This window comes from Rhinoraja longicauda, chromosome 4 (assembly GCF_053455715.1).
Source record: "Rhinoraja longicauda isolate Sanriku21f chromosome 4, sRhiLon1.1, whole genome shotgun sequence".
Taxonomy (NCBI): Eukaryota; Metazoa; Chordata; class Chondrichthyes; order Rajiformes; family Arhynchobatidae; genus Rhinoraja; species Rhinoraja longicauda.
This window is the reverse complement of record NC_135956.1, coordinates 78,892,916-78,919,881: the sequence shown is the minus strand read 5'-3', so window position 1 is coordinate 78,919,881 and position 26,966 is coordinate 78,892,916. Positions and strand designations below refer to the sequence as shown.

Sequence of the window (26,966 nt, the reverse complement as noted above, 5' to 3'; positions counted from 1 at the left end):
CATTGTACGCTATCATCATACCTTTTAAACTTTTAAACTTTTCAAAAACAATATTGATGAAAGATTGTTGACTTGAAATGCTTTTAACCCTCCATGGGAGCTGTTTCACTTTCTGAGTCTTTACATTTCTATTTGTATTTCAGACTTCTAGCATTTGCAGTTGGAAGACCTAAACATTGTCCTGAAAAACAAATATTATGTTTTTCCAACAGAGAGATCGGAGTACAGGTGCATGGTTCCCTAAAAATGATGAGTCAGGTGGACAATGTAGTGAAGAACGCTTGTCTTCATTCAGAAAGATATTTAGTTGGGCCTTCAGATGCACCTCTACAAGTCGTTGGTGAGAATATACTTGGAGTACCGCGTGTAGTTCTGGGTGCCCAGCTATCGGAAGGATGTCATTAAATTGGTACGGGTACAGAAGAATTTCACCAGGACCAGACCGGGGTCTGCAGATTTGAAATGGAGGGACAGTTTGGATAGGCTGGGCCATTTTCTTTGGGGTGTAGAAGGCTGAGAGATTACCTTACACACATGACATGATCATGACTGGCATGATTAAAGTAAATCCTCGCTGTTTGTTTTCCCAGGGTAGAGGATTCTAAAACCTGAAGGCATAGGCTTAAGGTAAGAGGGCAGAGGTTTAAGTTGGGACTCTTGGGCATTTTTTTCATTCACGGAATAGTCCCTATCCGTAATGAACTCCCAATGGAAGCTACAGAAGTAATACAATTACAATTTTAAAAAGACATTTAGGCAGATATATGGACAGGATGATTTAGAGGGTAATGGGTCAAATGAAGGCAAATGGGAATGTCCCAATATGCCAATATATTAGTATATTTGACATGGACAAGTCCATAGCTCCTTCCTGTAAGTGGCAATAGACAATAGGTGCAGGAGTAGGCCATTCGGCCCTTCGAGCTAGCACCGCCATTCAATGTGATCATTGCTGATCATTCACAATCAGAACCCCGTTCCTGCCCTCTCCCCATACCCCCTGACTCCACTATCATTAAGAGCTCTATCTAACTATCTCTTGAAAGCATCCAGAGAATTGGCCTCCACTGCCTTCTGAGGCAGAGAATTCCACAGATTTACATCTCTCTGAGTGAAATAGTTTTTCCTCATCTCCGTTCTAAATGGCCTACCCCTTATTCTTAAACTGTGGCCCCTGGTTCTGGACTCCCCCAACATTGGGACCATGTTTCCTGCCTCTAGCGTGTCCAATCCCTTAATAATCTTATATGTTTCAATAAGACCCCCTCTCATCCTTCTAAATTCCAGCGTATACAAGCCTAGTCGGTCCATTCTTTCAACATACGACAGTCCCTGCCATTCCGGGAATTAACCTAGTGAACCTACGCTGCACTCCCTCAAGAGCAAGGATGTCCTTCCTCAAATTTGGAGTCCAAAACTGCACACAGTACTCCAGTGTGGTCTCACTAGGGCAGTGTACAACTGCAGAAGGACCTCATTGCTCCTATACTCAACTCCCCTTGTCATGAAGGTCAACATGCCATTAGCTTTCTTCACTGCCTGCTGTACCTGCATGCTTACTTTCAGTGTCTGATGAACATGGACACCTAAATCTCTTTGCACTTCCTCTTTTCCTAACTTGACACCATTCACTGCCTTCCTTTTCTTACCACCAAAGTGGATAACCTCACATTTATCCACATTAAACTGCATCTGCCATGTATCTGCTCACTCACACAACCTGTCCAAGTCACCCTACATCCTCTTGGCATCCTCCTCTCAGTTCACACTACCACCCAGCTTTCTGTCATCTGCAAATTTGCTAATATTAATAATAATATATTCCTTTATTCGTCCCACACCGGGGAAAGTTACAGTGTTACAGCAGCAAAGTGGATAGCAGGAGAGCAAGAGATCATTCATTATAAATAAAGATACATAAATTGTCATCAGTTTTCTGTGTGTTCTTAGCTGTTATTGTTGACTCGTCTGCTGGGAGCAGTGCTGGTTGTGCAGTCTCACAGCAGCAGGAAGGATGGACCTCCTATATCTCTCCTTCACGCACTTGGGGTGAAGGAGTCTGTCACTGAAGGATCTACTCAGTGCAGTGACAGTGTCCTGCATGGGGTGGGAGTCGTTGTCCAGCAGTGATGTTAGCTTTGCCATCATACTCCTCTCTCCCACCACCTGCACTGAGTCGAGGGGGCAACCCAGGACAGAGCTGGCCTTCCTGACCAGCTTGTCGAGTCTCTTCCCTTCCGCCACTGAGATGCTGCTGCTCCAGCGGACCACTCCATGGAAAATGGCCGATGCAACCACCGTGTTGTAGAAGATCCTTAGGAGTGCCCCCTGCACTCCAAAGGACCTGAGTATCCTTAGCAGATAAAGTCTGCTCTGGCCCTTTCTGTATAGCAGATCGGTGTTTTCAGTCCAGTCCAGTTTATTGTTGAGGTAGACACCCAGGTACTTATAACAATCCACCCTCTCGATGTCCATTCCCTGGATGTTCACCGGTGTCGGGGGGACCTGCGGAAATCTACCACAATCTCCCTGGTTTTCCCCGCGTTGATCTGGAGGCAGTTCCGCTGGCACCAGTCCACAAACTCCTTGATCAGTTCTCTGTATGCCCTGTCCTCGTCGCCCGTGATGAGGCCGACGATGGCAGAGTCGTCAGAAAACTTATTTTAATCCCTTCATCTAAGTCATTAATGTACATTGTAAATAGCTGCGGTCCCAGCATCGAGCCTTGCGGTACCCCACTAGTCACTGCCAGCCATTTTGAAAGGGACCCGTTAATCCCTACTCTTTGTTTCCTGTCTGACAACCAATTTTCTATCCATGTCAGTACCCCACTCCCAATACCATGTGCTCTAATCTTGCCCACTAATCTCCTATGTGGGACCTTATCAAAGGCTTTCTGAAAGTCCAAGTACACTACATCCACTGGATCTCCCTTGTTCATTTTCCTAGTTATATGCTCAAAAAATTCCAAAAGATTAATCAAGCATGATTTCCCCTTTGTAAATCCATGCTGACTTAGAACAATCCTGTTACTGCTATCCAAATGTTCCTCAATTTCTTCTTTTATAATTGACTCCAGCATCGTCCCCACCACTGATGTCAGGCTAACTGGTCTATAATTTCCCATTTTCTCTCTCCCTCCTTTCTTAAAAAGTGGGATAACATTAGCTACTCTCCAGTCCACGGGTGATCCTGAATCTATAAAACATTCGAAAATGTTCACCAATGCGTCCACGATTTCTAGAGCCACTTGCTTAAGTACCCTGGGATGCAGACCATCAGGCCCTGGTGATTTATCAGCCTTCAGTCCCATCAGTCTACCCAACACCATTTCCTGCCTAATGTGAAATTCCTTCAGTTCTTCCGTCATCTTCGGACCTCTGTCCACTAGTAAATCTGGGAGATTGTTTATGTCTTCTTTAGTGAAGACAGATCCAAAGTACCTGTTCATCTCATCTGCCATTTCCTTGTTCCCCATAATAAATTCACCTGCTTCTGTCTTCAAGGGAGAGTGGAGAGTGGTAAAAACGGTGTACGGAATGCTTGCCTTCATAGATCAGGGCATGAGTCAGGAAGTCATGTCAGGAGTATGGAGGCCTTGGGGGTGGGGGTGGGGGGGGGGAAGGAGAGAGGTTGGGCAAACTTGGATTGTGTTCTCAAGGGAGACCTGATAGAAGTTTATAAAATTATACTATCAAGTATATAAAATTGATAGAATGGACAGTCAGACCCTCTTTCCCAGCATGATGGCAAAGGAAGGCATAAAGTTAAGATGATTGGGGCAAAGTTTAAAGGAGATGTGCAGAGCAAGCTTTTTTCACAGAGAGTGGTGGCTGCCTGCCTGAAATGCACTGCTCAGGATGGTGGTTTACAGAGATATGATAGAAATAATTACGAGGTTTCTGGATAGGCACATGGATACCAGGGAATGGAGGGATATGGATCATGTGCAGGCAGAGGAGATTAGTTTAACTTGGCATGTTCGGCAGATACATTGTTGGCCGAACGGTCTGTTTGTTCTATGGACAAAGTAGTCTGTAGGGCCCGTTTCCTTGTTGTATGAATCTTATAGTAATTTTTCACTCTTGAATTCAATTGATTTGGTTGGATGCAAAGTTCATTGATGAAGCCTTTGTTGACTACAAAATTGTACTTATGTATAAAGTACATTTTGTATTAATGTTCATTTATATAGATGTAGATAATAGTCATTTCCACCATAAATAATTACGTTATTTTGAGGTAATCGCAATCGAAAAAGGTAAGTGGGAATATATTATCCTGCTGTCTTTAAAGATCCCACTGATAAGGAGAAATGAGTTAAAGATAGCGGAGCCAGCCCCCGTACACAGTTGGCTCTTTTTATGTGGATGAGAGCCAAATGTTACATTCCTTTCGACTATTTAGAATGGCACTCGAAACACACTGGGGTTGGCCGCTCTGGGCCAGTCGACAGAACATTGTGAGTGATCGTTTTTGCTGGCATCGTTGAAAACAAGTCACAACAAATCACCAAACAATAATTTTCCAATTTCAACCTCCGACGCAGGATTACCATTCTCGGTATATTTTTTCGTGGGGGAGAGCTGCAGTCTTTCTCATATTTGGATTTAATCTCTTGCGTGATTTCTCTGGAGACAACTTTTCAAAGAATAGGAACAACTTTGGTAATATTTCTCCGAAATCGACTTCATAAAAATAAAGCGTCAACGGATTATTTTCCTTTTGACTAAAACTCACGTCAGTACTGTATCACAAAAACTGACCTGCTGTGCAGTTTCCCCCTGTGAATAAGTCTATATCCCACTTACTGCAGTCGCGGTTCTGGATCACGATGTGGAGTAAACAGTTTATTTTGCTTTTCGTGCTCGAACTGGTGTGGTCTTTGGATATTGCTGAAGCAGGGTGCTCCGAACCTCTCAAATGTTGTGATGGCAGGAACCACGGATGCAGCAGCACAGGTTGGAGAATGGACCGAGTTTATGGGACGTGCTACTGCGACGAGGCATGTAAAAGTACTGGTGATTGCTGTTACGATTACATTCGCTCCTGTCCAGGTAAAAGGGAACTCAGCAAGGCTGGTCTGGGCGCTCCACAATCGTCTTGTGATCCTTTATCTGAAAGCGGTTAATGTTTCCTGGTTGAGATTTAGGTTGGGCAGCGATGTTGATTCGTTGGTTTATGAGGACGGAGGAAAACATTGGAACGGAGCAAAGAGAAATGTATCGCTGTTGTCATTTCTTGAACTTAATGCATCGAGATCAAGATATTTTGCTGCTTCTGAAGTTTGTAACATGTTAGCATGTAATTTATCTCACAGGTTCGCAAATGTCAGTTTTTTTACAATTTGAAACGGTTAAACAGTAATTTCACTTGAGTGAGTTACCAGTTTAATTTTCTGAATCGAGTTAGCAAAGTAGGATAAGAGGAAAAGCATGTTCAGCTTCAGTGTAATGTTGAGATACCGTGTGGTCTTCCCTTACACTTTATTATGAATTTCGTGCAAAAGTAGACATTTCTCGGAGAGCATAGAATTTTGGCGCTAGTCTGTTACATTAGTCGCCAGTTTGTGAGGCTATCTCCAGTCACCCATTTGTACTCACAGCCATTCTCCAATCTCATATTATCAATATTCAGACAACAAATTCGTGCCCATAAATGGAAATAATTGAAAACCCATGAAGTTATTTGGAATGTTCTTACTATCTTGATTTTTTCAAAGGCTTATAAAAACTTTTACTTGGATGATTGAATCTCATAATGTAAAACTAAAATGCCTGAAGTTGCATTATATATGTATTTTAATTTGTAGTACAAATTCTATTTACAATTAAAATCTATTAAAAAATAAATAGAAACGGGCTCCACAATGGTGCCATTCCTTTACTAAGAAGTTGTTTAAAAGTTAAAGAACACTGGTTAAATACAGTGGTTTGTCATTTCATGGTTTAAGAATGATTATAGTTCCTTGCATAATGTGAAAATTGAGATAAATTATTATTCACATTAATGCATGCCGTTAATTCACACATTAATTCACACTAGGGCATCAGAGATGTCCTCATACTTCAGGAAACGGGGCTTCCCCTCTTCCATTATAGATGAAGCTCTCACTAGGGCCTCTTCTACATCCCGCAGCTCTGCTCTTGCTCCCCCTCCCCCCCCATTCGTAACAAGGACAGAATCTCCCTCGTTCTCACCTTCCACCCCATCAGCCAGCGTATCCAACAAATCATCCTCCAACATTTCCATCACCTACAATGGGACCCCACTACTGGCCACATCTTCCCATCCCCTCCCCTTTCTGCATTCTGCAGAGACCGTTCCCTCCGTAACTCCCTGGTCCACTCGTCCCTTCCTACCCAAACCACCCCATCCCCGGGCACTTTCCCCTGCAACCGCAGGAGATGCAACACCTGTCCCTTTACCTCCCCTCTCAACTCCATCCAAGGACCCAAACAGTCTTTCCAGGTGAGACAGAGGTTCACCTGCACTTCCTCCAACCTCACCTATTGTATCCGCTGCTCTAGATGTCAACTTCGTTACATCGGCGAAACCAAACGCAGGCTCAGCGATCGTTTCGCTCAACACCTTCGCTCAGTCCGCCTTAACCAACCTGATCTCCCGGTGGCTGAGCACTTCACCTCCCCCTCCCACTCCCAGTTTGACCTTTCTGTCATGGGCCTCCTCCAGTGCCATAGTGAGGCCCACCGGAAATTGGAGGAACAGCACCTCATATTTCGCTTGAGCAGCTTGCAGCCCAGTGGTATGAACATGGACTTTTCCAACTTTAGATAGTTCCTCTGTCCCTCTCTTCCCCTCCCCCTTCCCAGTTCTTCCTCTATCTTCCTGTCTCCACTTATATCCTTCATTTTTCCCGCCCCCCTGACATCAGTCTGAAGAAGGGTCTCAACCCGAAACGTCACCCATTCCTTCTCTCCTAAGATGCTGCCTGACCTGCTGAGTTACTCCAGCATTTTGAGAAATAAATACCTTCGATTTGTACCAACATCTGCAGTTATTTTCTTACACTTAATGCATGCCGTAGTGATTTTGAATTTACATGTAAAATCCAAAGTTGCATTTATTGAATTTTGCAACGCCCTGGACAGCTGTTCCTTTGCAATGCAGTCTTTATCTTGATTTCTGCCATAAATCTGCTTCACCTTCTGCTGATTCCTCTCTTCAAGAATGCATATCTTGCACTCGGGCAACATTTGTAATTGTAATGGAATTTCAGTATTACTGAAAAACAGATTCCTCAACCCACAAGTTTTGTTTAGATGAATTCAGACCCAAAACCTAATTCAATTCTGAAGAGCAATAGCATAGTTTAGTTTAGTTTATTGTCACGTGTACCGAGGTACAGTGAAAAGTTTTTGTTGTGTGCTATCTGGAAGGAGGAATCACCTGTAATATTGATTTAAATTTAATCCTGTTTTTTTTGGGGGGGGGGGGGGGGGGGGGGAGGGGTGAAAGAGTACTGAGCTGTGCTGATGATATGATCTAAAAACATGTACATTCTCAGTATTTAAATTTTAACCATCATGAAAAAGAACTCTGGCCATGTGTATGAAACCGCCGATTTATAGACTTCTTCTCAAAGGAAGGATGATAAGTCCCAGGTAGGGTTTAAGGTGACACCATGTTTTCTCATTGGTTGCTTTAAAGAAATTATGGCCCAAGATGCACTTATTTTTGTTTTAATTACAGTTCAAATTTCTGTATTTATTCTCTATAATCATAAATGTAAAAAATTCTGGGAGTCGGTGCATCAGACACTTTATTATTAACATTTTTATTATTTTACATTAAATATATTTAAGAATATTGAAACATAGCAATTATATCAATACAACAGATGATGGGTTTATTGCCAAAAATAATAATTTGATTAAAAGTAAGCTTAGTTTCCCACTTGTAAATTAGTTGATTTGAAAGCACAGGAAATAACTCAGCAAAATACATACCAACCTTGTTGTACTGTAATGGAATAAGAAAAAAGTCATAAATGTACCTACTATTGCTGGTGTACCTTAAAAACTGAGTGCAATTGATCCATTTTTCTCAGACATGGTCAGAGGATGTACCAAGGATTTTAAACCAAATTGGCACATTTGATCTTATTTCTTTAATTGCCTTTGGTTTGCAATATTTGTTTGAATTCCACTGCAAACTAAAGGCATATTGAATAAGAAATGAACATCACAATTAGCATAAGGTTGTTTGATTCTAATATATGATAAAAATTCTTCAATCTTTTTTGACGCTTCAGTAGATTCCGATGATATCACTATCTAGAGGTAAGAGGAAACTTTACAAGAAACCTGACCACCATTGACAAGAATCTGGACAAACTGCATAAATACTATAACTATTAGCAGTTTAGTTCAGTCTGAAGAAGGGTCTTGACCCAAAACGTCACCCATTCCTTCTCTCCTGAGATGCTGCCTGACCTGCTGAGTTACTCCAGCATTTTGTGAATAAATACCTTAGAGCAGTTTAGAGGTTAGGTATCCTGCAACAAGTGACTCACCCGCTGTCACCCCAAGGCTTTTCCACATCTACAAGGTACAAATCAGGAGTATGATGGAAAATTCTCCCCATACTAGTTGAATCAGTACACTTTCAATAACTCTCTTGTTCATTCAATTAAATTAGCACCCCATGTACTACCATAAACATTCTTGCTCTCTGCCAACCATGTGTGCATCATCTGACAACACCTCCCAAATAAAATAACATCTACCCAAATAGGACAAGGGCAGTAGGACCTAGGACAAGACCACCTGCATGTATCTCTCCAGGTCACACACCTTTCTGATGTTGCTCCTTCATCATCACTAGGTTTCAATCCTGATCCTCTCTGCCCAAAAGTGTAATGGGAGTATCTTCACCAGAAAGATTGCTGCGATTCAAGAAGGGCTTCACCTCCGCTCTGTGATTGGGAACAAATGCTGGGCTTATCAGCAATACCAAATGCCAAAAATAAAATTAAAAATGCACATCTGACATAATAAAATGTATTTTCTTGTCTGAAACTTGTAACCATAGTTAATTCTCAGTGTGATTTATGTAGGTTTTTAATATATGCCATACACCAATTTATTATGAAGTTGCGATCTGTGTTTTGTCTGAACTCATTGTGACATGATGATCCTAAAAATAATGGAACAGTATGTTTATCTATTTTTTATTTCTCATGAATTCATCTTAAGGCTTAACTGTAGGTTTAAGGGAATGTTAGCATTTTTTTTTAAATTACAGGATTAACAATCCATGGAATAGTTCAGAGATGTGTTTAATCATGACCGTTGGTTAATTTTAATTTAGTTAATTAATTAATTATTTGTAAATTGTTGTAAAAACTAGTATGATGGAATACTCTCCACGTGTTAGGATTTGTGCTGCTACAACAAGACCCAAGAAGGCCATCATCAGTTGTGTCAAATTGGTCTACTTCACTGCCATCTCTCCCCATCCCTCTACTACATGTACCATGACTGGACTGTTATAACATCTACCTAAATACAACACAATTCTTCACTGTGGCTTCTTACATAGCACCTTCTGAACTGCAACCTCAAACCCTCAGAAAGACAAAGGCAGCAGATGTATGAGAAGGTCATCTCCAAGTTGCAAACTATCCAAATAAGTTACTGTTCCTTTTGGATATAATAATCCTGAAACTCTCTGACTACAATGCATGAGCACCTTCATAAATTCATAAGTTCTAGGAGCATAATTAGGCCATTCAGCCCATCATGTCTGCTCTGCCATTCAATCATGGCTGATCTATTTTTCCCTCTCAACCCCATTCATCTGCTTTCTCCCCATCACCCCTGATACCTTCACTACACGGATTGCAGTGTTTTAAAAGGTTGACTGATCATCTTTTCAGAATCATTTAGGAACAAGCAATAAATATTGGCCTTGTTAGTGATGGCTTCACCCAATAAATGAATTGCAAAATAACATTAAATATAAAAAAATCCTTAAAATAGCAAATGACAAAAACTGGCCATTTTTAACTGATCAGCCTCACCTTAGGGCAGCGCAATGTTACAGTTGTTAGAGCTGCTGGCTCTCAGTTCCAGAGACCTAGGTTCGATCCTGACCTTGGCTGCTATCTGTCTGGAGTTTGCACGTTCTCCCTGTGAAAGTGTGGGTTTGCTCCAGATGCTCCAGTTTTCGCCCACATCTGAAAGACATGAGTTCGTAGGTTAATTGGCCTCTGTAAAAATTGCCCTTAATGTGGATGAGAAAGTGGGACAACATAGAACTAATGTGACCAGAATGATCAATGGTTGACTTGGTCTCGGTGCACTGATGGGCCTGTTTCCATGCTGTATTCTCTAAACTAAACTAGTTATCCATTCCTTTTCAGTCATTTATCTCTCAGGTAGCAATTGTCACCTAAATTTATTTTTTATTGTTATTTCTTGAATCTAAGAACATAACTAAAAATAATAATTAAAGTCCATTAACATATACATTTAATTCCCTTGTAACACAAGAATTTTTTACCTAAAATTGGATTGCTGAACCAGACCGGGTACTCTTTACTGTCAACTCTTTACTGACATTGAAAACACAGAGAAGATTGTGAATTGGATAGGATAAGATGAGATAATTATGATTATAATCTGCCACAATGTATCATCGATTGCTGATAGAAATGAGGCAGAATTAACTGAGTCTGTGACCACAATCTGTAAATAATCCTTACATTATAGAACCAATGCAGAATAAAAATACCCATGTGTAATATTACATGAATGCAACAATCTGTAATTAGGGAAATATTAATAGCTGCCATTAACATTGGCAGTTGAAATTAATCTATAAAATAACTGTCAGAATACAGCAGATTTTGTTCAAGTTGTATGAAGGAACATCACAATTCAATAGAATATACTGTGAACTTGGGCTTCTGGGTCTTTGAAAGTTGTAGAATTGACTATGAAGTTCTAAATCACCAACGTGTATTATTTATCCTTTATTTTCTCTAGAATTAATATTATTATGGTACTTGTTAATTTGATGAATTTCATAAGTAGCATCAAGTGCAGTATCCGGATGACTGTTTTATTTTCCAGTAATCATGATGGAAAATCTATGAACCATTTCTCCTTATGGTGCAAAAAATATTGTCTTTGCCAAAATGTGGCAAGTTTGCTGTATTTATTCCAAAAACTGTAGCATATTCACATTATTACATTTTTATGTATACTGCTAGCTAGTGGTTGATCCCTTTCTAATTCCCTCCTATATCCCACATGACACCTGATTTATGACCAGGCAATCTTATTTAATTTTGGGACTAGGCCGTAAACCTTTGGACAATGGCAGCCACCTGCAGTTTGATATTAATAAATGGATTCCTTTTTCTGTGGTCTTGCATGGCATCATGACTGTTCCTAATTTAAGTGCAATCTAATTTCCATGCAGGAATTTACTCTTATAATTTGATATTTTGGATCAATGAAAAAATATTTGCGTGGTAAAGTATAAGATACCAACTAGTCAGACTGTAACTTAAAACCAACAAAAACTGTGGATGCTGGAAGTCTGACTTAAAAACAGAAAGTGCTGGAAACATTCAGGAAATCAGGCCGCCTCCATTAACATTTCAGGTTGAAGAGGTTCTGATGAAGGATTCCGATGAAGGAGATTTTGATTAAGGATCTTTGACCTGGAATTTTACTTCTTCTAAAAATCCCTACTGTAGGAGAGTAAGAACAATGTTGGGTAAAAGGTTGAACTTTATGCTGTTCCCTTGATTCCAGCCAGTCCATGTGTAGTGAGTGAATGGAGTCACTGGAGTGGCTGTGCAGAGCAATGTGCACCAACTGTCCGGATTCGACGGCGTCACATTGAGCAAGAACCTCAGAATAATGGAGATCCTTGTCCTACCCTGGAGGAACGAGCAGGCTGCCTGGATTACATGGATTACCAGGGTGTCCACTGTGGACAGTATTATGGTACTGATTTACAAGTCTTTCATATTTACAGTCCTAGCGAGTAACTAACTGAAGTTCTGAAAATTGATATTTTGACATTTATTTTAATTTGTTAAATTGAATCTTAACAGGTGTTGGGTAATAAAACATTGTTTTGTCCTTTCTTTCACCTCTGTTATAATCTGGCAGCCCTAACTTTGTTAATGTATGTTTTGTATGTAGAAATATGTTCAGTGTATGTACCTTTATCCTAAAATCAGAAAAAAACTGTTAAAGTGTAACAATATGAGCTTTTCATTTTTTACACCAACTATTGTCATGTCTCAAAGTGATCTGGCAATTGATGCCAAATCATGTCCATTTCATGAAGTTGGATGCATCTCATTTCACTTGGGATGCTTATAGTTGGCAGAGAGAAGACAGTATTGTTCCATTAGTCAGGGTTGGATTTGTCTCTAGATTTCCACAGTGAAAGAACAGTGGTTTAACTCAGTGTGACGCTACGTATCTATTTTATTTGAAATATGATTGTCACATCTAATCCTGAGAACGTTTATTACTGCATAGGCTCTTTCTATTATAACTTTGCATAAATGAGCATGTAGCTGTACTGTTACCATGGATAAAGTTTGATGAACAGATATTTGTTTGCATAGAAGAAGATGAATATTAATATTCAGAGAATTTTGATATTTATTACAAAATATAATTGGTTTCTTCATCGATATTGTAATTCTAGAACATCAAATGAGGCATTGTGATGATAACATGTTTAGTTGGAGATATAGCTGATGTTATTCATTAATATTAAATTATTCATGATGAAGAAACTGCTTTCATTTTATTGTGCCTTTTATGTCCTAAGGGTCGAGAATTATTTTTGAAATGTGGAAATGAATGAAAATGCAACAGCTAGTAATAACGGACAAAAAATTGCTTCATACCCATGATTACCTGGGAAACCTAATAGACTATATTGGACATTATCTTATTTGGTTTAGTCTTTATACCCAGAAATAAATTAAGCAACTGGATAGATTATTCAACTTGTAATTCTGTCTTTTATTATTAATTTCCTAGTACCTGCTTTTATAAGCACAGCAAAATACAATAATGAGAGAAAGAAGCACACTTTGTTTGGGGATGAAAAGATGCCTGGGTGAGTAACAATAGTCACTATAAAATCAAATTGTTCATTTCAACATATTTGATTAGGTATCAATTCCATATAAAATAGTATGTGTTCATGTTCTTAATTTGAATGCTTGTCAAAATCCGCATTAAAGTGCCTAAAATTTGAAGCAAAATTTGTAACTTGGACAATGATCAATACGGTATTTTTTAATCAGGTTTCTGCCTGAAACTTCAACATAGTTTCTCTTTTTACTTAGCAGTTTCGGTTAAAGCAGATTTTCAGCACCTGGATTATTTTCTTTAAATCTTTACTAAGATGGGGAATACATAATTTATTCAGAATAAAAATAGAGAATAAGTAACATAGAGTACAGAGCAACATAAGATGTGCAGAAGACAAAGAATAAATGCAATAAAACAGACTATCTGTCAGGGAGGGATAACAAAAAAGCCGGATCCTTTTATGGTACTGCATGGAGTAGCAATTCCTGTATCACTGGAGTGACTGGAATCTGACAATAATACAGTTATAATCTTTTATCTAAAAAGGCACGTATTAGACTTTGAAAGTATAAATGCAAAATGGTAACATGCCACTCTCCTCAGGATTTTCCTCTGGCATTTTGTCAACTTTGACCATGACAGTGAGAGGAAGTAGGGAAGATGAGCCAGAAGATACATTTTTTGACAGGTCAGGCCTGCCTCCTGGCAACAACCAATTTATGGCACTTTGCCAGCAGAGGCCCCTGCAGCTTCATCATCCCATGTTTCTGAGCCACATGGACAAAATGGAAAGCAGCACAGTAACATGTTTCGTAATCTTTTGGAAAGGTAATTAATTCTGACTTATTGAATATATGGTGATCTGTCAAGCAGTGTTCTGAAAAAAATTCAGTTAAGCAGACTTACTACCTCGGAGAGTACGATTATTAATTTCAATTTTCCTTTATACTATAAATCCTGTTTATGGAAGACATGACTGTCAGGAATGTAGTCATGAAGAATCCACTTTTAATGGTAAGTATGTGAAAGATGGAACGGAATGAAATACTTTATTGTCACATGTGACTAGGCACAGTGAAATTCTTTGCCGTATACCCAATGTATATAAATAGCAACCACCTACGGCGCTGATATTTTGGAGCCGATTTTAACTTGGTCGATTCATTAGATTTGAAAAAAGAGGGCTATGCTTGAGGAACCTGATTGAATTTTTGAGAAAGATGACCACAGTAGTGGACAAGGGAATATCTGTGGATGTTATTTACATGGACTCGTGGAAAAGGTCATTGGAAGGAAGTGTTGAGCTGTGCCATGGAAATCAGTGAATGGAATTGTGAAGATTTCTACTTTGGACCAAAATGACGATGGAGCAGAGTACTTTCTAACTGGTGAAACACTTGAAACAATGCAAACTGGTTCTGTGCCATATGACCACAGTTGCCACAGTGGCGCAGTGGTAGAGATGCTGCCTCACAGCTCCAGAGACTGGGGCTCAATGCCAACTACACGTGGTGTCTGCATGGCATTTGGACATTCGTCCTGTGAACGTGTTGGTTTTCTCCTGATGCTCCAGTTTCCTCTCGCATTCCAAAGACGTGCAGATTTGGAGATTAATTGGCTTCTGTCAAATTGTCCCTTGTGTATAGGATAGAACTGTTGTGCGGGTGATCACTGGTCAGCGCGGACTTAGGTGCAGCACGGTGGCGCAGCGGTAGAGTTGCTGCCTTACTGGATCAGATACACGGGTTTGATCCTAACTATGGGTGTTGTCTGTATGGAGTTTGTATGTTCTCCCTGTGATCACGTGGGTTTTCTCTGGGTGTTCCGGTTTCCTCCCACACTCCAAAGATGTACAGGGTTGTTGGTTAATTGGATTCTGTAAATTATAAATTGTCCCATAGTGTACAGGGTAATTGCTGGTTGGTGTGGATTCAGTGGACCGAAGGGTGTGCGGCTGAAGGCTCCCAGAGGGGTCCTCAGCCTACAGGGGAAGCCGCCAAGCTGTTGGACCAATGCTGAACGCAAGACCCGGCAAACCGCGGTGGAACACAACACCCGGTGGACCATGGCCTGGAAGGGGAGCCAGACAAGCCACCGCTGCTCATTCCCTGAAGACCAGAGACCAGGTTGATGGAGCCGGCAATGATGACACCGAACACGACTGAGAGTAGTGAGGCTGGTAGGAGAGGAGAGGGAACCGGGGTCGAGTCTACCGGGCCTTCAAGGTCAGCTGCAGGTGGCTTCGCTGGGGAATAAAGTTGAAAAGGCGAGTAGAGGATGCTGGTTGCTGGTTGACCAAGGGCGGCATTGGCTTGAGGCCCGCAGCAACCTGAGGTTTGCCTGTATCGGGCACCGCTCATAATAACTGGAGCATGGAATGGACTGGGAAAATGGCGCCAAAACATGGCACCTCTTGCATACACGCTCAGTAGACAATTGCTAATTGGGGATGGCAAGGCAATACTCTACTGGACTGTTCATAAGAATATAATTTCACTATGCGTTTACACTTCGTACATGTGACCACAAAGTTTTATTGAACTGTGAATTACACAAGAAACCTATGCAGGTAATTTTTTTGAGGGGAAAGCCATTGTACAAGCCCTCAGTCATGAAAACTCAGAGATAATGGCATATAGAACTGTGACAGCTGGTAGCTCCTCCATTGCAGTCGGTGCCCATGTCATCTCTGTGCTTTGTCTCACTCTCTGAACTCCATATCTTTCTGCTAAACTGACTTTGTGGTATTCCATGACATTGATTTTCTCTGAGCTGACAGAGACTCATTACCTCTGGTTCAAGAAGTTGGCTCATCACCACCTTTTTAAAGACACTCTTGGATCTAAAATATATTTCTAAAGTTTGCAAATGACACTAAATTGCTGATATAATTAATTTGAGGGAGACTCCAATAAATTATAGGAATAAGGAAACACAAGAAGTTGGAATCTGGATCAAAAATAAACTGCTGGAGGAACTCAGCGGATCAAACAGCATCTTTGGAGATAATGGGATGATCAGCACTTTGGGCTGAGACCCGGCATGAGGATTAATTAGAAATTAGAGGGGAACATTATAACCTTGTCGAATGGATAACTAGCAAATTATGTTTCAAACAGATAACATGCAAGATAGTGCACTTAGTTGGGAAAATGGCGGCGTCGACCATATGTAGAAGGTGCAAGCCTAGTTTATATAAATGATCTGAGTATAAATAAACAACCACGAAAATTGTACCACTGATTTAGCAAGGCTATAATTAAAGCACAAAGTACAAGGATTTATTTCTTAATGAATGGGATTGAAATGTTTTGAAGTAATGCTAAGTCTATTTGAAACCTTGTTTAAACCACATTTAAACAAAGGAAGTGGCGGTGCTGCGCAGCAGCTGCGGCTCACCTGCAGTCCGTTTGTCTTTTGTGTTTTTTGTTGTTTTTTGTCTTAATTGTAGTGTCTAGATGTGATGTAGTGTTTTTTGTGGTTGTGTACTATGTGTAGGGGGAGGGGGAACTGTAAAATTGTCTCTTCCGAACGGAGACCCGACCTTTTCTGGGTCGTGTCTCCGTTCCCGCTGCGGCCTACCATCGGCCAAACACCTGGAGCTGGCGGCCTCCAGCTGGGACCACCTGGGGCTCTGGTTCGCAGAGCCCGCAGACCGGACTTACCATCTGCGGAGCTGGCTGCCTTCGGAGGCTGTGGTGGCGCTGCTAGTGCGGCTGCGACTTGCCCTCAGAGGCTTCGGCCGCGGGCCGTGGGCTGCGTGGATATCGGAAGCTTGCAGGTCCCTGGGTGGGGACCGACCTCGGGAGCTCCGGCAACAGCAGCGTCTTCGCCCGCCCCGAATCGCGGGGCTTGGGTTGGCCCGCTGCGGACCTTTCACCGTCTGACGCGGCCTGCAATAGGCTGGGAGATTTTTTCCGCCCGGCAGGGGCTTCAATGTCGGGAGTCACGACCGCCCAGCATGGCAACTTCAACAGCCTGACCATGGGAGAAGACGCCAGGGGAAGAAAAAAGACATTCTGGCCTTCCATCACAGTGAGGAGGTGACAGGAGGAGACTCACTGTGATGGATGTTTTTTTTTGTTTGTTTTGTGTTGGTTTGTGATTGTGTGTGTTATTGCTTATTTTAATTGCTCTTGTTGTTGGACTGTGGGTAACGGACTTTCGTCCAAAAGACTTGTTTTTTTGGATGACAATAAAGGCAATTCTGATCCTTCTGATTAAGAATAATACCTACAATTCTGGCTTCCATTATCATAAAAAGGATTGGTTGTTTTATTAATATTGTTACATGTTACATATACAATGAAAAACATTCCAGGCAAATCATACCATCCATGAGTACACTAGGTAGTGAAAAAGGGAAAACACAGAACAGAAGATAGTGTTACAAAGAAAGTAGAGATTGTAAAGCGTGCAAGGGATTGGAAGCATGCAAGCGTGCGTTGGAAGATCGGAAATCATTCCTAGCATATGAAAGGTCCCTTCAAGAGTCTGATAGCAGAGGGAAAGAAGCTGTTTGTAAATTTGCTGGAGTGTGCTTTCAAGCTTTTGTTCCATGGGGTTTGAGTGGTCTTTGACAATGCTGGCTGCTTTTCCAAGGCAACTTGAAATACGGATTCAATGGGAGGAGGGTGGCTGGTCGTTGATATACTGGGCTGTGTCCAGAACACTGCAATTTTTTTGAAGTTGCCATGCCATGCCAATGTGTGATGCATTTGGATAGGATTCTTTCTGTAGCATATAAAAGTCAGAGATAAAAGTCAGAAATTAGGCGTAATGGATACATAGATAGAGGTGTCTCGTAAGGATGTATCTGTGCTGGAACATCCATTATTCATTATCAATGCTTTAAAAACATAATAGCATTATATCCACGTTTGCCAATAACACAAAATATCGAATAATACTGGATGATTCATAATGAATAATGCTGTGATGAATAATTTCAGTGTTGGTGAATTTAATGTCACCCATTTTCAATTAAAGAAAATTTAGTATTTTAATTGATGAAAAACAAGGTACATCTTTCATGATTCCATCACTACAAACATTAAAATTGGATTGCAAAATAAAACATTTAGAAGGTTAATGGAATGCCCACTTTTATAACAGGAAGACTAAACAAATGGGAGGCACCTTTCAGGGAAGAAGTTAGGAAAGACCTCTTCATGCAAATGGTCATAGAACAGTAGAATACTCCTCCACACAATGCAGTACATGCCAGTTCAATCAATGGAATATAGCCAAAAATATAAAGAGATGGATTTGGGCTAGGTGGATAAAGTTTGGGGATAGATTAGCCATGATACTTGGGGCTGGATTACATGCATGTCTCTAATTTACTTTTTCTTATGTAATCAACCAGATATTGTGCAGAGTTTACAATTGAATCGCTGTCCTTCCACTGCACTGTCGAGAATCGTCCATTTGCCAGATGGATGCAGTATCTCCGAGAGGGATACACTGTTTGTGTAACCTGTCAGCCACCGGCCATGAATTCACACAACCATCGTTGTCACGGTGATGAGGCAAATGCTAATGGGTAATTATGAACTCAAATATGATATGTGAACACTAAATACAGTACAGTAAATTAATTACCGTAACGATTCTTTCCCATTTTCTGATACATTTCCATTATTGAACAAAATTGTTTCTTAGCAACTTTGAAGTAATTATTTATTGTACATAATTGTATGAGACAAATCAGAAATAGCAGATATTTTAGGACATGTTTCCAAATTGCTATACATTTAATGTAAACACCTTAAATGTAAACGCCTTGTGCCTGACATGTATCTCTATGACTCAGAGCATGGATGATTTGGTGTGGTCTGCTCAATTGACGCACTCTGCTTCCTCACTGTACTTATCTGCAGAAACAAATTGATTGTCAAGCCTCATCATAGCTTTCTGCAGAAAAGACAAGACTTTAGGGAGGCTTTGAATGTCAGAGCTGCCAGGCTTCCCAGCTGTCAAATATTATCAAATTTTTAAAAAGTTTGTGAATATCTGACATTAACAAAACATTAAAAACTGTTCAAAAATGAATTTTTTAAATGTAAAAAAGGCCCTGGGAAATTATTCAAATATTTTTCTAGCACTGAAAAAAGAAAGTTATTTTAAATTCCAATATAAAATATCACATGAATCACAAATATTATCAGAAATAATACTCCACTCTGTTTGAAATGCAAGGCAATCTTACAAAATATAGATATGTTTTTTAAATGTTTTTTATGTAACTAGGAACTAGAAAATTGGTGGCAGTTTCAAATGGTTTCAGAAGCTTACATTTATCTGCATCTACCCAGTGAGATCATTTATTTACAAAGAATAATTGAACAGTGACCTAGAAAGGCTAAAACGCTTGTTTAGCTAAACTCACTTGAGAAAGCAAATCATTGCTGCAGGGAACCTGAAAATACATTCACATAACTGGTATGAATTTCATTGTTGGTATCATTTGCAAACAATTCACAGCAGCTAAGAATGTTTCGGGTATTCTTTACAAATGCAAACAATGCATAATATATATATTATGCATTGTTTGCATTTGTAAAGAATTTCTTGTTTTATAAAAATTGGCTCATTTTGAAAATCTGAAATTTAAAAAAGCAGAAAATGCTGCAAAGCAGGTGAAGCAGCATCTGTGGAAAGGGAAACTGGGTTAACATTTCATTTGGAGAGCCTTCGTCAGAACTTAAGTAACTTTTTCTTCCACAGATGATGCCTTACCTGCAGTTTTCAGATTTTTCTGTTTATTTTCAATTCAATGGTGTGATTTCCATATTTCAGTTAAGCTTTGTTCAACTTACTTTGCTTGCATCAAATGCAGACACTAATGTCTGCATCTCTTTCGTATACAGTTTTCCACATATACTCATGTTATCGACCTTTTGTGTTTGTTTTGCTGACAGGACTCGCATTTCACAGTGGCAAGCAGTGGGTAATTCTCGGTGCAGAGGAACTTGGAAAAAGGTGCACGAGGGAGTACAGTGTTCATGTCCTGGTGTCCACAGTTTTATTTTCACTTGAGAATCCATTTATTATTTTAGAAACATTCCACACTAACTTTTAAATTTAAGCTTAACTTTACATGGCAGAGACAAAAACACCATTCATATTATTTTGCGAGTATTATTGTCAGAATTGTATCATTCTGAATTTGAATTAAGGTCATTAAGAAGACTAGTTTGAATCTTTAATTAAAGTGGCATCCATCTGAAAACATAGTTGGTGATTTTTTTTGTGATGTTTATTACACACTTTTGTGGTTAAGTCTTTTGTTCAAAATTTGAAATGCTTTTTAACACCCACAAAAGGGCTGTACTTAGAAACATAGAAAATAGGTGCATGAGTAGGCCATTCGGCCCTTCGAGCCTGCACCGCCATTCAATATGATCATGGCTGATCATTCAGCTCAGTAGCCTGTACCTGCCTTCTCTCCATACCCCCTGATCCCTTTAGCAAAAAGGGCCACATCTAACTCCCTCTTAAATATAGCCAATGAACTGGCCTCAACTACCTTCTGTGGCAGAGAATTCCACAGACTCACCACTCTGTGTGAAGAAATGTTTTCTCATCTCGGTCCTAAAAGACTTCCCCCTTATCCTTAAGCTGTGACCCCTGGTTCTGGACTCCCCCAACATCGGGAACAATCTTCCCGCATCTAGCCTCTCCAACCCCTTAAGAATTTTAACGGCATAATTTCCTCCAGACTAAAATCGATTCTAATCAATAAGAACACATTTAGAGGATTTGTCCATTCAGGATTAAATCGTAACCTGACCATTAGGGATAAAATTTCAGGTAGACCCAATCCTGAAATATCTGAAACATCCAAATGCCACACATTAACAGTGATGAACAATTTTATTACCATACCTTAACATTAGAGTAAGATGTGCAGATATAACAGCAGGCACAGTAAGGTTCCAAGCATATTCCCTGAATTTGTTATGAATTCTGCATTGCACCTGGACTAGCTTTATTTGACCACGGGATGATAGAGCAATTAGACAACAAAACAATGTCCAAATTCTTCAGGCACGTTTGTGCAATTTTTTAGAAGCACAAAATAAATTTTGTGTTTTGGGATGTTGGCTCAGTATTAATTAATAGCTTCATTTAAGAATGCCAGTAAAAGGGAAATGAAAGTCTTCAACATTGACAGTGGCCAGTGGGAAACAGCAGGTAATGGCAGAAGTCAACCAAAATATTGGCTGTGGTAAGTGATATGTTATCTTGACTATCAGTGATTTCAATAGTTCCATATTAGATGACAGCATTATAAATCAAATCCAACTGGGTTATCGGGTTACATTAGCAGCCAATGATGTTCCCAGTTGTGGCACTTGCAGCTTTACAGAAGCAGCAGTTAGTCATCGGCAGAAATCCAGTGTGTGATATGGCTTCATCAGAAACTGAAAGCTTCACAATCAACTGATATAGATAGAATATAGAAAACTACAGCACAGGAACAGGCCTTTAGGCCCACAATATCTGGTGCCAATTAGTATTTGTTTTAAGTGTGTGTGTTGGAAGGCAAAGTTTAAATTAATTTAATGGAAAGAATATTTCTCAATTTATTTATAGTTCCTGCAGTTAATGTCTGCAACAAACGGTTATTAACATTGGGGGAGAATGGAAAATCGAAAGAAAACGGAACACTCTTCATGATCCTTGATAATAAATTGTTAAAATTTGGGATTAAGAAATAACCAACTACAGAATACCATAGGGATTTACATACTTTTGAAGGAGTTTATAATGAAAGAATGCATCGAAACACTGCTAATTATTATTGAGGTAGAAACTCATATGCCTCACGCAAGAAAATGTCTTTGCCATTGAGATCACATGCTTTGTTCAATTTAGTGTTGCACAGAATTTGATTATAATGTACATTTATCATCATGGAAATAAATCAGTTAAATTTTGCAAATAAAGATTAAAACATGGTGGCCAATATTGATAGATGGACTCACTTTATTTACCAGATTTGTCTGATTAGATTGGCAATTAAGAAATAAGGAGAAATGGCTGTAGTTATTTAATGTCACAATTATTACAAACAAAAATATTTAATATGATCAATATAAAGCTAACACTCTATCCATCTCAGTTCAATAGATGACCAGAAGAATTTTAAAGTCAGATTTCATTTAAAATAAATTAACATTTATTATAGTCAACTTACACTCCTTTACACAGATGCACATCTATGACAATAAAATAAAGTACACAGAGAGACCATTCTTTTGTCCATGTGTCTCATTTTCAATCTCATTGTAAGGAAACAACTGCCTCTCATAATTCTTCTCTTTCCCCTGCCTGTGTGAAAGTAGAAGTTTATTTGTACCTTAAGAATTTCTCATTCTGGCATCGGCCCTCTTGCTCCCTCTATACCTTTTCATGTAAACCGATTGTACAAGTACAGTAAAATATATTTACAAATGTACTCCCAACACTCTAGGAATATGAAAAACAATGTACTATTTTTCTCTCAAATTGGCTATATTTCATTAATTTTCTGCATTTTGTGAATCAACACACAACTCTATTAAACATTAACATCTTTTAATCATCAAATTCAAATAACTTTGAACAAAAGTCAGTAATGTAACATTTTCACGCATTAAAAATCTTTGGCATATTTTTCCCGCTCACTTAAACCGTCTTTACTTTTTGTTGCTTCTTTGTGTCCTCCATGCAGCTTACCTTCCCGCCTAACTTTAGCTGAAAACAGTTAAGACTTTTTATATCCACCTCCTAAGAGAGGAAAATTGACCTCAAATAATTGATGGGCAGCACAGTGGCGTAGCAGCGCTGCTGCCTTACAGTGCCAGAGACCTGGGTTCGATCCTGACTATAGGTGATGTCTCTATGGAGTTTATATGTTCTCCCTGTGACTGCGCGAGTCATCTCTGGGAAGTATAGTCTCCTCCTACACTCCAAAGACTTACAGATTTGTAGGTTAATTGGCTTTGTTAAAAAAATCGCAAATTATCCCTAGTGTGCAGGATAGTGTTAGTGTACAGGGTGATCATGGGTTGGCGCGGACTCGGTAGGCCAAAGGGTCTGTTTCCGTGCTGTATCTATAAAGTCTAAAGGCCAAAATTGATCCATATGACACTCCACTAAAACCATATTTGAGAAATACATATTTTCTGCCCTTTAACAATGCTCTATCTGCATAAATGTACTACCTTGATCCAATAAACCTGCAGACATGTCACTTACATTCTGTGCTACCTTATCATAACCCTTTTGAAAATTCACATTACCTAGACCTATCAGTTTCCTCCATCTATACCACAGTAAAATTCTGATTATTCCCTGGCAAACCATTCAAAAATCACAGTTTGGAATCTGACCCAGCAGTTGATGTTTGTATGTTCCTTCCCACTCACCAAGCCTCCAGATCCCACGTCTCCTTCCAGCTCGCTGAGGCCGCCTTTATTGTGCTTTCTTCTAGCTTGCCAAAGCCCTGGTTCCCATGCAGTCTTCCAACCACCAATGTCCCAGTTCCCACACTCCCTTTAAATTGACCAGAATTGTATTCCCCTCACACTCTTTAAATTTACTTTATTATGGGAAGGTTAATACAGTGCAACGTCAAAAAATAGTAATTAAACTGTTAAGTACCCAGAAAATGCTAATTCAACAATACCTGTACTTCCTAAGGAGGCTAAAGAGAGTTGGTCTGAGTACATCCATTCTCTCCAGGTTCCACAGATGCACCATCGAGTCCATTCGGACCTGCTGCATCACTCTTACATGAGACCTGTTCAGCTGCAGACAGGAAGGCCCTGCAGTGTGTTTCGAAGACAGCCCAGCAGATCACTGGGACCAGATTCCCTGCCATCAGTGACATTTACAGAGGAAGGTGCAAAAGTAAAGCCTGCAGCATCATGAGGGACTCCTCTCACCCCTTCCAAGATCTAATTGACCCACTGCCTTCCGGAAGAAGGCTGAGGAGCATTAGCTGCAGAACCACCAGGTTCAGAAACAGCTTTTTCCCTCAGACTTCGTCTACCGAACTCTCTCATTGATGGTTTTAAATTCACCGTTTACATGCTTTAAACTCTAGGTTAAATGCTTTACCTTTTACATGCTTTAATCCCCTGTTTATAAGTATTGTATTGTACTGTCTAATTGTATTGTGCTGTATCATATTGTACTGCACTGTCATCCCCTGTCTATGTTTTGCATTTGTATTGCACTATGGCCCCCCGGAGGCACTCTGTTTCGTCCCATTCGTTGCATGATCTGTAAGGAGTGGAATGACAAACTAAACTAACAAACTATTTAAACTCAAATCACGCCAATGAATTTACACAATGAAGGACTATGAAAAAATAGCTATGCATTAAAACTGAGGTGAGAAAAAAACTTTCACCCAGAGAGTTGTGAATATGTGAAATTATCTGCCACAGAAGGCAGTGGTGGGCAGTTCACTGGATGAATTTAAAAGAGAGTTAGATAGAGCTCTAGGGGCTAGAGGAATCAAGGGATATGGGGAGAAGGCAGGCACGGGTTACTGATTGTGGATGATCAGCCATGACCACAATGAATGGCAGTGCTGGCTCGAAGGGCCAAATGGCCTCCTGCACCTATGTTTCAATTTGCATTTTGTTTCATTACAACTCATTAATTAATTAATTAATTGGTTTTATTCATTATTCTCTAGAAGTGAAAAGGATGCAAATTGCTAAATTTATTCCATCCACTTACAGAATTGTGTACTAAAAATCCAATTATCCACTTTTGCAGGCATAAGAATGTCTGCCCAACCAAGAAACCAAAATTCACTACATTTTTATTTGCTTTAAGATAACTTGCATGGAAGGGTTCAACAAAAGAGTAATATTGTAAGAAATAGCCTCAATAGTATCTTTGCACAGGTGTAGAGTCCTTTAAGATTTTTAGTAGTTACTTATTCAAGCAAAATTTCTATTCATCATGAGAAACGTCAATAATAGTGTTAGGCCATATTTAGCAGCCTTAGATATTCCATACTTCAAATTTAAATAGGGTACAATATACTTTAAATTTTATAAAACTCATAGCAACAAAATTATTTTTTTCAAAATTAAAACTGCAATGAGAAAGATGAATGCTCAATTCTTACTGTTAGTAAGGGTGTAAAAATACAGTTGTGTGAAACTGCTTTAAAGTCTATTCATATTGAAATATCCTGTAATAATAGACAAATACTACATTTTGGTATCTTTATTATTTCAAATACCCTTTATTTATATATTACCCAGGTAATGGAAATAATGTACACATTGTTACCAGAATGTAATTCGATCGATCAAATTTAAAAAAATTAGCTTTTGGCCTTATCATTCAAAAATGGCCAACTAAGGTTTCACTCTCTGTCAGATACCTTATCACTAACACTTGAGCATAAAAACACTACAGGGTACACTTTGCACACATGAACACATCTTGTAATGTATAGTCAAATTAAAAACACCCCAATATGGGATACGGATAACATTTAAAAAGATCACACTAACTTTATTTCTTAAATACTAATGACTCCAACTTTTCAACTTTCAGCTTTCAAGCAGGAAATTTGGCTCAGAGCCAGAGATTATTTTACTATGCTGTCAGATATGATGACATGCATTGGCATTTCAAGGTTTCTGTTCCTCCACTATACAACTGAAAAAGTGTAAAAACCCACTCAACAAATGTAGGCATGTTCCCAACAAACGCTATTGAGATTAGGGTTTACATTGTGATCTGTAGAACAAGATTTGTATCGAAACACAAGGCTGTGAACAGACAATTATTTTTTTACTCCAACTTACAGATACTTCCAACAACATCCTATTTACTTGCAGCTTCCACACCAGCCATATTTGTTTTGCTTTACTTGTTCACAGGATGTTAATCATTTTTTATAAATTTGCTAAAATACATTTTTTCCAGTATATTACTACATTTTCACTTAGTAGAAATGCACAGTCACCAAGTTGACACTCGTATAGTTGACTATAGGTCAGAATGCTGTTGGGTATAAAACAACATCCTATTTACTTGCAGCTTCCACACCAGCCATATTTGTTTTGCTTTACTTGTTCTCAGGATGTTAATCATTTTTTATAAATTTGCTAAAATACATTTTTTTCAGTATATTACTACATTTTCACTTAGTAGAAATGCACAGTCACCAAGTTGACACTCGTATAGTTGACTATAGGTCAGAATGCTATTGGGTATAAAACAACATCCTATTTACTTGCAGCTTCCACACCAGCCATATTTGTTTTGCTTTACTTGTTCTCAGGATGTTAATATACAGATGAAACATTGGTGTTATCCAGAAATGTTGCTGATACTTGGCAGATTTCACACGAAAAATATCTCATGACAAAAAGCAGGACAAAATTATGTGCACAAATAGATGGCAATTTTCTTAAATGTGACAAATGCATCAAAGTTCTCTATAAGACTTGCTGCATGAATACAAATCTCTTCAAAGCTGCAGATCCAGAAGTTAAATGGGTCTCAGAGTGGCACGTAAAGATCACCAACCCATCAGCTCTCTTCATCAGAGTGGACTATGCAAAGTCTTTTCATGGTTCTCCATCTATCTTTCAGCATCACACTAGTACGATTGTGAAAATCACAGTGCTCCAGAATTTTGGTCCAATTTCCAGATCCATATCTTCTTACTCCTTCTTTTAGCTGTGTGTCTTCATCCCACATCCAAGGCTATAAAATAAAGGCTTCTTTCAAAATAATTTTAAGACAAATTACTTACAAACTTGAAAATTACTTTTCTAAAGTTATGCCATGCTGTCTGGAATAAGATTATTCTCAAAGGAATAAAACAAAAAATAG

At 39.3% G+C, this 26,966-nt stretch overlaps 2 protein-coding genes across 5 annotated transcripts in view; one reads left to right on the top strand and one right to left on the bottom strand.

The window, feature by feature from the left end:
• Window positions 1-216: 216 nt before the first annotated feature.
• On the top strand, window positions 217-22,029 carry sbspon (somatomedin B and thrombospondin type 1 domain containing). Of its 3 annotated transcripts, XM_078398155.1 has the most exons (6): window positions 4,403-5,057; window positions 11,790-11,984; window positions 13,044-13,122; window positions 18,469-18,645; window positions 20,024-20,084; window positions 21,702-22,029. In XM_078398155.1, the coding sequence occupies exons 1-6, from the start codon at window positions 4,835-4,837 to the stop codon at window positions 21,735-21,737; spliced, it is 771 nt and encodes a 256-aa protein (XP_078254281.1). In that variant the 5' UTR covers window positions 4,403-4,834; the 3' UTR covers window positions 21,738-22,029. The 3 variants fall into 3 exon arrangements, with proteins under 3 accessions (XP_078254282.1, XP_078254281.1, XP_078254280.1); XM_078398156.1 differs by lacking the exons at window positions 4,403-5,057; window positions 21,702-22,029 and adding an exon at window positions 217-340 and having other exon boundaries at window positions 20,024-21,673; XM_078398154.1 differs by lacking the exon at window positions 21,702-22,029 and having other exon boundaries at window positions 20,024-21,673.
• Window positions 22,030-25,205: 3,176 nt separating this feature from the next.
• The window catches only part of terf1 (telomeric repeat binding factor (NIMA-interacting) 1), a 33,415-nt gene continuing 31,654 nt past the window's right edge, over window positions 25,206-26,966 (bottom strand). The window contains exon 11 of one of the 2 annotated variants that reach the window (XM_078398149.1): window positions 25,206-26,837. In XM_078398149.1, coding sequence (XP_078254275.1) covers window positions 26,661-26,837 — 177 coding nt within the window. In that variant the 3' untranslated portion in view covers window positions 25,206-26,660. The remainder of the gene's footprint in view (window positions 26,838-26,966) is intronic. The other variant, XM_078398151.1, reaches the window with a different exon arrangement.

What these genes read in the sequence shown, in the direction of transcription:
- sbspon (XM_078398154.1), top strand. Translation starts at nt 4,835, where the DNA reads ATGTGGAGTAAACAGTTTATTTTGCTTTTCGTGCTCGAACTGGTGTGG. An exon ending in CCACTGTGGACAGTATTATG is followed by an intron (nt 11,985 to 13,043) that starts GTACTGATTTAC and finishes TTAATTTCCTAG; the next exon opens with TACCTGCTTTTATAAGCACA. An exon ending in GGGGATGAAAAGATGCCTGG is followed by an intron (nt 13,123 to 18,468) that starts GTGAGTAACAAT and finishes GTAATCAACCAG; the next exon opens with ATATTGTGCAGAGTTTACAA.